The sequence below is a fragment of the Perca fluviatilis genome, chromosome 19 (assembly GCF_010015445.1).
Source record: "Perca fluviatilis chromosome 19, GENO_Pfluv_1.0, whole genome shotgun sequence".
Classification (NCBI taxonomy): Eukaryota; Metazoa; Chordata; class Actinopteri; order Perciformes; family Percidae; genus Perca; species Perca fluviatilis.
In genome coordinates, this window is record NC_053130.1 from 28,757,547 (window position 1) to 28,767,562 (window position 10,016).

The window sequence follows — 10,016 nt, forward strand, 5'->3', positions numbered from 1 at the left end:
GTCCTGCCCCAGATCATGTTGTTTTGGTTTGTGTGTGCATGCAGTTTGCCAGACTCCCCTTGTTGCCATGACAAGTGCGATTAGGCACACCCGTGTTTCTCTATTTAGACTGTAGTTCATACATTCCCCTGGCCGCGATAAAATCTCACATCTACTTGTGTGTGTGGCCGTAGTTTGGCTCTAAATCCGAGGCAAGGCTGGATAGGAGCACCTTGACAAAGAAAGGACAGCTGAGTTCCAGGTATCGCTCTTCTTTCTATCGCAACAGCGTTGTGGGCATATTTTATCCAAATCTTTCAGCTCTGAAGAATGTTCAATATTTAGATAAGTAGATAATGAATTTGGTGTCCTAGGCTATGTCTGTGTGAGCGAATACTTGAGAGATCTTGATTTGTAGGTGACCTGCACACTTCCTATTTTACGTGTCTGGTGTCACGTAGAGCCAGGTTGTGCCAATACAATTCGGGGTCTTATTCTTTTTAGATTATCTGACATCAATTAGAACCCTGAAGCAGCTAACATCCTTAGAATCCCAAGTTCCTTTCTCTGATGTTAGGCCTAAAGACTCACCTGTCCCTTTGGCTTACACACGCCCTATCTAGAAAACTTTTTTTGGTTCATCTGTTCAGATTATTTTGTTCTTGTTATTGTCCAAAAGGTTTGAAGAAGAGTGGGTAGGACCAGAAAAGCTTTCAACTTCTTCATACCCCTTTTGATGCCTTTTGTTGCTAATTTGTTGTTTATATGTTGCTGAGGATCTTGTCTGTATTTTTTATTTTTTTATTGCTATAAGTTTTTATGTTGTGTTTGAACTTTTAGTTTTTTAACATAGCCTATTCAATAAATTGACCAAAACAAATGTGTCCAGATGAAGCCCCTAATGATATAGAATCAAGGGAGGGTCACAAGAACATAAAAGGTGATTATAAAGTAAGCAAGTAAGTAAGTAAAGTTTATTTCTATAGAACATTTAAAAACAGCTCGAGCTGAGCAAAGTGCTGTACATAGCGCATTAGTCACAGGGTAATAAAATAAAATAAAACACACTTACAAATCAGTGATTTAGGCTAAAAGGACATCGAAAGACAAACACTTAATTACAAACATAGCAGGATAAGACAATTAAAATGCCGGGAAGGCCAATGTAAAAAGGTGAGTTTTGAGCCTGGCTTTGAATATCACAATTGAAGGGTCATGTCAGGTGGCAGTCGGTTCCACAGCTGAGGGCCAGCAACAGAAAAGGCTCCGTCACCTTTTTGCTTAAGCCCGACCGTGGGACATGGACTTGGCTGGAGGATCTGAGGGACCTGGGAGCTACGTGGGGATGAATGATATCTGCTATGTAGCTGGGGGCCAGGGCGTGAAGAGCTTTAAAAACCATCAACAGTATTTTAAATTGTATCCTAGACTGGACTGGAAACCAGTGCAAGGACGCCAGGACAGGTGTAATGTGTTCACGCTTTTTTGTGTTCGTGAGCAGCCTACTAAAAAATACTGGGCTGAAAATAACCCAAATTGGGTTATTCCCAACCCAGTACCTGGTTCAATATAGGACAGAACACATGCTGGGTTGTTTTGACTTTTTGAACTGGGTTGAAATTTTAACCCAGTATAAGGGGTTGCTTTGCCTAACCAAAGCCTGGGTCATTCTGACACCAATGTTGGGTTAATGCAACTCATTACTGGGTCAGGCCCACCAGCCCAAATATTGGGTTAAATTGACCCCCTTGTTGGGTTGATATTTGACCCATTCATTTAGTTATTCTTTCATCTATGAAATTCCTATATATTATTTATTAATAACAGACAATGCATACACTTCATTAATGTCACTGATTTTATTGAATAATATTTAATTTACTCATTTAAAGAGAAAAACTGGAATAACAATAACAAGTCCAATTCCCTTATCACATGAGCGTTTCCAAAGAAGAAATGCATGGGGCCACATTATCCCTACCTCATTTCAAAATGAGTATCAAATAACGACTAATACCAAGCAACAATTAACAATAATTCATTTCCTACTAATATTCCTCCTAAATATTAGAGAGAGACAGAGAGAGAGAAAAGAGACAGAGAGAGAGAGAGAGAATTCCCTTATCGAAGAGCATTTCCAAAAAAAAAGCATGGGGCCCACATTACTACCACCCCCATTCTTTCTGAAGGAACTGCTAAGCAGAGAAACACTGCTTTGGGAAATTGATATCAAACACATAAAAACATTTGACACAAACATGTACAGCTTGGACAACGCTGTCGTGCTACAGGGCCGGCCCACTGGGAACGGTGAATGCCTGAGAGCAGCAGTCCTCGCCTCCCAACACCAGGGTGCAGGGGTATGGCCTGGTCTACTCTGCTGCCTGAAGGTACTCCACCATGTTGGCTCCGACCTGCAAATAATAATAATATTCCATAAGTACTTGAATGACAAAGACTCTGACCAGCTGACAGCTAATGTTTTCTAACAGATTTTACATTAAAAGACCTGCATCACTAGATCCAAGGGGCTGTGTGAGTCTAGGACTACTCACAGGCTTAAGATCGATGAAGGCCTTCATGGCGTCAGACACTGTGGTCCTCACGGTCTTTCGGCCCATCCTGAAGACTGCAGGTGGAATCAGACCTGGCAGAACCATCAGGGCAATGTAGTCTTTGGAGCCTGTAAAGAAAGAAAATAGTTTGACATAAGTATTATCATAGTTTATTTATCTATTATCATAGAGTAGCTTATGGCTCGAATAATGCACAAATCCAAATATACAAATCTAAGGGTTATGTTGATGTTATAATTTCTACCTTGAGACAAAGACTCTGTCTCTGTCTGCACGTGGAGCTTCTACCCCTCCCACTGGGCCGCATGAACAAGCTTCTCGCTGAACCTCCTCCAGGTCAAAGATTTAGTCTGATGCCTCTTTATGAAGAACCTCGAAGTCCTGCACAATCTGAGAGGGGGAGATTTAGAATAATTAATTAAATCATATATCATCAAAACAAAAATAATAAGATAAGTGAGAGAGAGAAAGATTGAGAAAAAGAGAGAAAGTGTGTGTGTGTGAGATTGAGAGCACATTTTGTAATAAGAAAATTACATTTAAAGTATTGCTGTGCACAATGGTAGACAGAGGTGTAGTGGTAAAATAAGAGGTAGCTAAACTATAAATTCTGTGGCCATGGTAAGGTTAATAAAACCTCATGCCAATTGTTTGCCTTCTATAGTTGTGGAATTTCTGTCACTATCGAAATGGTATTTCAGGGACCTACAATGGTGACCACAAGTGATGGGTAATCAAAATGTGATTCTGTTTAGGGAGGCATGGTCTTCAGTGGCACATATAGAGTGTTGGATTCTTTTACATAATGCTCTTACATGTCAAGATGTTGTACATCTAAACAAAATGGAGTATTGTGTAGCCTACAACTTCATTGGGGATGCATGAGTATAGGGTAACTCATTTTTTTTAATGTTGACATATTCAATAATATTAATAATAGGCATATAGTACAACAATATAACATATTTACCGGCTGCCCCCAATCAGCTCAAGAAGTTGCCGTTCTGTTAACTTTAGTTTAACAACGTCCTCCATATTCAATCGCTATAGGGGAGAAGAACAAGATCTGTTAATGTTCAATCAATGTATGGAAGTGTATTTTGCAGTCTGTCTGTCTGTCTGTCTAGTGAAAATATAACGAAGTTGCTGTAATCTAGTGCCATGTAGCTAGCTAGCTAGTGGTCTTTTCATAATCACTTAAAAACACAATGTGGTATTTCTACAAAGTGTGTTAACTGCACTAAACACAAATTACTTTGTCAACAGAATGCGTGCAATGCACCTTCAATGCTTCGCTCTGTACTAGCTACTAGCTAGCTTACAGGATGAGTCAGCAATTAGCCAGCTAGCGCAGCCGCGGTTAGCATTAGCGATCTTTTTAAAACGTTATAATACTTCATATCATAGTGAATTTGTCTCGTGATTTGCCCCAGACACACACACAAATGTTTATAAAGCACTGTTTATGTGTCACTCCCTCAGAGAATTAGAAATAGTCTCCATTTAAATCTTAGGTATCATGCTACAATATTAACCTACTAGCTAGCATTAGCGCTATCATACTTGAACTTGCGCTAGCCTTACAGCATGCATGAATCGTAGTTAGCTAGAAATCACTGTTGCTAACTGGATTATCAGAGCTAAAACGCTCCTCCTATCCGGCAATGAATCAAGATCAAGTAAGTAACCAGTAACCGGAGCTAAAGTCTGCTGTTTGACTGCAATGAAGCAATGTTGTAGTAAGCAACTCCTTGCTAGCTTGCTAGCTGCTTGCTTAATTAGCATCAGTGGTAGCCGTTAGAGGGGCAGTACGGTTGCTTTCGGCAAAGTAATGTAAAGTTCTACAGGCTGTCCCGTTATGGAAATAATGATTATTATTATATATATTATAACTAACAACTAGCAAGCTCACGTTTCTGTCGAAGACAGAGGTAGTTTTCTAAAAAATGAGAAATGACAAACCTTCAGTGTTTCCAAAAGTGTTCTCCCGCCTCGGAGAAAAGAAAAAGACCGTTGGAGGAGGATCCCAAACTTGAATGTAACCAAACCACTGGGTTAAAATGACCATTGGTTGGGTTATTTAGATCAAGGCACAGTCCAAAACCATTAACCCAACTACTGGGTTACTGAAAGTAACCCAATATGGGTTGAATATACATAATACAGGGTTAAACAGCCTCAACCCAGTGGTTGGGTTAACAAAATAACCCAGTATTTTTAAGAGTGTAGCCGCTGCATTTTGGACCATCTGAAGCCGTGCCACCAGAGTCAGAGGGAGACCAAAGTCGAGAGAGTTACAATAGTCTAGGCGGGAGGTTATGAAGGCATGGATGACTTTTTCCAGATCATTGTATGACAGAACAGACTTGAGTTTGGAAATGATTCTTAATTGGTAAAAACTGGTCTTTACAACAGATGATATTTGTTTCTCCAGGTTAAGATGGGAGTCTAAAATAACACCCAAGTTACGTGCATGAGATTTAACATAGGGGGCAAGGGGACCAAGGTCGGCATGGATGGCAGTTTGTGATTTTGAAGGGCCAAAGACAATAACTTCAGTTTTGTTATCATTTAACTGAAGAAAATGGTTAGCCATCCATAAAGCATTTTAACTAATGGAAAAATGAGGTAGGTCAAATATACTCAAGATGAGGAAAGGTCTGGAGTGCTCACAAGTTCAAACACATAACGAAGGTGCTCTTCAGAAGGGAACGCAAACATTCAAAAAAGAAGAAAGGTTCCAAGGCACTCTTCTTTTCTGCAAACAGCTAAAAAAGCATTTATTTAGATAGCTATTTCATATTGAAATTGTTAGTATGTTAAAAAGAATACTCAATACTCAAGTGTTATCTTGCAGCTATGAGGTGGAATGACACCCTTAATAATGGGCCTTTGCAGGGGATTGATGCCCAGCTGAGAGATAGCGTGTGACTATGTGCAGCCACGGCCACCCACACAGATAAAAGAGGAATGGTGTCGTGCAGACAAAGTCCTTCAGATGCCTACACTTTCTTGGAAGAGTCACAGGCGGCCAGTCATTTGCTTCTTTTTTTCCACTCTCTACATCAAAAGGGAAATTCCATCTTTACACTTGTAAGTTCACTCTTCACAAATCCACTGTTTATGTTTCTCTTCCCCTTTTTTAAGGTTAAGGGTAATAATAAAAAAGGTTTTGAGCTCATTTGCCTCACGTCTGTCATTTAATCAAGCACATTTCTCCCTCGCATGCAAGCGGTAGGTGTTGTTTGTTCTGATAATAGCAGGTTAGGCCTCTCACACCATTCCTTGATTTATAGTTTATCTTATTTTTTCTGTCCAAGGTAATTGAAATGATCAGGTCAGGTTTCTCTTAAAGACACAAGCACATGAGCTGCAATCCGAATGCTGTCAGGTAATGTGAGAAAAGATTATTGTGATTTCTGCTGGTGCAACAGGCACACTGTTGCGTGTCAACCTCTGGCCCGTTGCCAGATGAGAGAGGAGTTATAGTTGCATAAGAATTGAGGTTTTGATTTTGAAATAGTGCATCACGGAATATGTGTTTGAAATTGCAATATGCATAGTCCAGTGTGACATAGGGCATTTAATTAGACAAGTGATGATACACATTGTTTTCCTTACATTTTGATAATTCCTTTCTATAAATAATTTTGGAGTGAAATATAAGCAGGCTTTGGTTATAGCCAAATGGAAAATTTGTCATAATGGAAACACAACATAATGGAAAATGGTGAGTGGTGTGTGGTGGTGTGTCAAATAAGGCAAAGTGCTCCATTTTGGCCTTTTTTTTCTAACAAAATAACCACTTATATTCACTAATATTTCTATGAGGTGTTTTAGTGTGTCACGTACGTATACTCATACTTTTTTCATATTTTTCATATTTTAAATCGTTCTATTCTGCCTTTACAGTTATTTATTTAAATTAAGCCTATCTAATAAAACAAAATGTGTCTGTAGTGACTATTTACCCTTAAAAATTGGGCAGGTTTTGAAAATTTTGATTGTATTTTGAAATTGTAATATTTGTACATTTCTATTGCTTATATATAAGCAGCTCTCTTGTCTATATTTCCTTTAAATGACACTAACAAGGTGTCATGTACTTACATGTATAAAGTCATTATAAGTGGAGCGGCGTGTGGAGAGCTCATTATAAAGCTTATGAACTGCTGGCAAAAAATATTTGATTTAATGGCGCCATCTCGAGGAATAAGCTCACAAGTAGGCCTACCTCAACACTTGCATTTATTAGAACTACAACTCCCATCATGCAGTTTACCCGGCAGTACTTCCGCAATGTATGTGTATTATGTGTTAGTGTTAGTGTAGAATGAACAGTGTGCTGCGGCAATGGACGATAAAGCTGTGAAGGCGATATTGTTTGACTTGGACAACACGCTCATTGAAACAAGTCGGGCAGGTAGAGTGGCCATACAAAAGGTGATAAAGTCTGATATTCTTCATGTAGCATTTAAAGTTAGCTTCCATATATGTAATGTATAAGGTAGGCTACTATATATAGCCTACGTGTTCAATGTAGCCTACTACGTGGACTGGTGACTTGTCTCTAACTACCAGACGTTAACGTTAAATGTCGTTTAATTAATTTAATTCAGGTTGCTTTGTGACTACCTATGAAGCTATTAAGCGACCATTGAGCTAAAATGGTGTGTTACTGTTGTCAGTGGTGTAAAGTAAATTAACTACATTTACTCTATTACACTTTTGAGACACCTGTACTTCGCTTAAAGCCTCTTTACTACACACACAAGGGGTCCACCCACAAAGGTGTTTTCGCACCTCCTCTCGGTACTGTGTGGGCTTGTACACTGTGATTGACAGGCCTTTTTTTACACAGCAGATCGTTTGAATTGTGAGAGCAGGAAAAGCACAGGTGTTACAAATTAACTTGGGCACCACTGTAGGCTATATTCTTCTTCCTTTTTGGACAGATTTTATTACCAACACCGTATTATTACAATACAAAAAAGTAACAATACAGGGAGTATTTATTTTACAATATGCACATAAATATACAGTTTACAGTTACATTTTATAACAATAAATAACCAACTTAAATATGGCAATGTTGTCCATAATGTTCCTCAAGAGATGACGTGATTAATTGTTTTACATTTTTTAAATATTTTACAAGCAGTCATAGAATGTCAAAAGTTGATGGTTGTATTGCACTTAAGCCTAAACCAAGGGTCGTCACTGTTTTTTAAGCCAAGGACCCCTTAAATGAAAGAGAGAAGGAGCAGGGCGCTAGGGCTGGGCGATATGGAGAAAATGAAATGTCAGGAGTCCCCGGATGCAGCGGAGGAGTGCAGACGTGTGTTCGTGAGTTCTTAAATCTCATTGTGAAGATATTTTTTTATAAGCACCAATTGTCAACCCTATAATATCGCCCCAATATCGCCATTGAGATATTAGGACAAGAATATCGTGATATCTGATTTTCTCCATATCGCCCAGCCCTAGATACCGCAACGATATTGTAGTGTTGACGATTGGTGCTTTCACAAAATATTTACACAATGAGATTTTTGATAAATAATCATCAGTAACGTGGATATAATGACTAAGTGGGTAAAGGCAAATAATAGAACAGTTACAAGAGTCTGGTAAGTTCAGAAAATGACATCACTTTACTGTAATGCAGCCTTTAAAACCAGGTGAAGACAACACTTATGTCATATTACGATATAACAATATCAAAAATCTAAGACGATATCTAGTCTCATATCACGATATCGATTATAATATCGATATATTGCCCAGCAGTGTTTGGAATAACGCCGTTTAAAAGAACGGCGTTAGGTAACAACGTTATTTTTTCCTCCAAGCAGCAAAAGCTAGATCTTTCTGCCTCACAACAAAACCTATGACACAGGCTGAAGTCAACCGTATGATAGGCAGGTATGTTGTTAAAGTGTCATATAAGTTTATATGGTGTAACTGTTTACTTTTCTTACCAAGATAATACTTGAAGTGCAGGATAAACCTCTTGCTGTCTGTCGACGTGCAATAAATATCGAAAGTTATGTACGTTAAACACCTGTCTGTTCTACTCATTTCAACCGACTTGTGAAAACTGCTAAAAAAATCCAAATTCTTTGACATATAGCAACTTTTTTTTAAAGTAACGCAAATAGTTACTTTCCCTGGTAACGAGTTACTTTTATTATAGAGTAATTCAGTTACTAACTCAGTTACTTTTTTGAACAAATAATGAGTAACTATAACTAATTACTTTTTTAAAGTAACGTTCCCAACACTGTTGCCCAGCTCTACAGGGCGCCCCTACTAGATATTTTATAAAATTAAGTTACCTATTAAACTGGGCCTGGAATAAATTGTAGGGCGGCCTAAAGATTTTACACATACCTTTTTTATGAAAATAATAATAATTCTTAGCTATTAAAATAATAATTGTTGGCATGATTTTATAAATCATGTTTTAATGTTAAACATACATGTGGCACACTGAATCCTTAGGATAAACTGGATCTGTGGATGTGACTACCTTACCTATAGGCCAGTAAACTTATCATTAATGTTTTCATCCCAAATAGGCTGATTTATAATATGTTGGATTTGTGTTAAGACATTTTCAATGTCCCCCCTGCAGTAACAATGAGGACCCCTAGGGGTCCTGGACCCCCTCGTGAAGATCTCTGGCCTAAACCTCTAAAACAATCTGAAGGCTGACCTCTTGTGGTTTCTCTCCGAATTAGATACACGTGTTTTCAGTTTTAAAGGGTCATCTGTTGTGTCTGAATCTTACAGACCAGTGAACTTTTGAAGAGCACACTGGCCCTTGACGACAAAACCATCAGCAGCATTTGTGACAAGTTCCAGCAGAAGCTTTTCCATGAGCGCTTTGACCCGTCAGCCGGCAGATCCATCGATGAGGTCCGGGTGGGTCACTGGGAGGAGAGCATACAGGTAGAGCTGTAACAATTCCAAATTTTGCCATACAATTAATCTCAGAAATAATTGATTAATAATATAATTGTCTCTTTCAGTCAAATTTTTAAAAATGTTTCTTTATGTATTACTTTTTCAAAGAAATTCAAGTTTGGAATGAATCCCAGGATACTTTCTTTTTCTTTTGGTTATATCCCGGTTATGTGACCCAGATAATGTAATAACACAGGTACACAGCCTATTAAGTAAACCATGCCTTTTTATCACATAAAACATTTTATTTTTTTTCTTAAATGAACATAAAATTGACAATTATTGTGTGGCCGGGTTAGCTCAGTTGGTGGAGTGGGCGCACATATGCGTAGAGGTTTATGCCTTGATGCAGAGGTCCAGGGTCTGAGTCCGACCTGTGATGATTTCCTGCATGTCTTCCCCCTCTCTCTCCCCCCTTTAACACCTAGCTGTTCTGTCCATTAAAGGTCCCATGACATGGTGCTCTTTGGATGCTTTTATATAGGCCTTAGT

At 38.6% G+C, this 10,016-nt stretch overlaps 1 protein-coding gene and 1 long non-coding RNA gene across 3 annotated transcripts in view; one reads left to right on the forward strand and one right to left on the reverse strand.

The window, feature by feature from the left end:
- Positions 1–2,179: 2,179 nt before the first annotated feature.
- On the reverse strand, positions 2,180–4,537 carry LOC120547667. Of its 2 annotated transcripts, XR_005637097.1 has the most exons (4): positions 4,518–4,537; positions 2,800–2,945; positions 2,535–2,662; positions 2,180–2,393 (listed from the first exon to the last, which is right to left on the reverse strand). It is a non-coding gene; the product is annotated as an uncharacterized LOC120547667 (long non-coding RNA). The 2 variants fall into 2 exon arrangements; XR_005637096.1 differs by lacking the exon at positions 4,518–4,537 and having other exon boundaries at positions 2,800–3,290.
- A 2,313-nt stretch (positions 4,538–6,850) lies between these two features.
- LOC120547521 (N-acetylneuraminic acid phosphatase) overlaps positions 6,851–10,016 on the forward strand; it is a 5,683-nt gene continuing 2,517 nt past the window's right edge. Inside the window, exons 1-2 of the mRNA XM_039782955.1 lie at positions 6,851–6,998; positions 9,351–9,509. Coding sequence (XP_039638889.1) covers positions 6,909–6,998; positions 9,351–9,509 — 249 coding nt within the window. The 5' untranslated portion in view covers positions 6,851–6,908. The remainder of the gene's footprint in view (positions 6,999–9,350; positions 9,510–10,016) is intronic.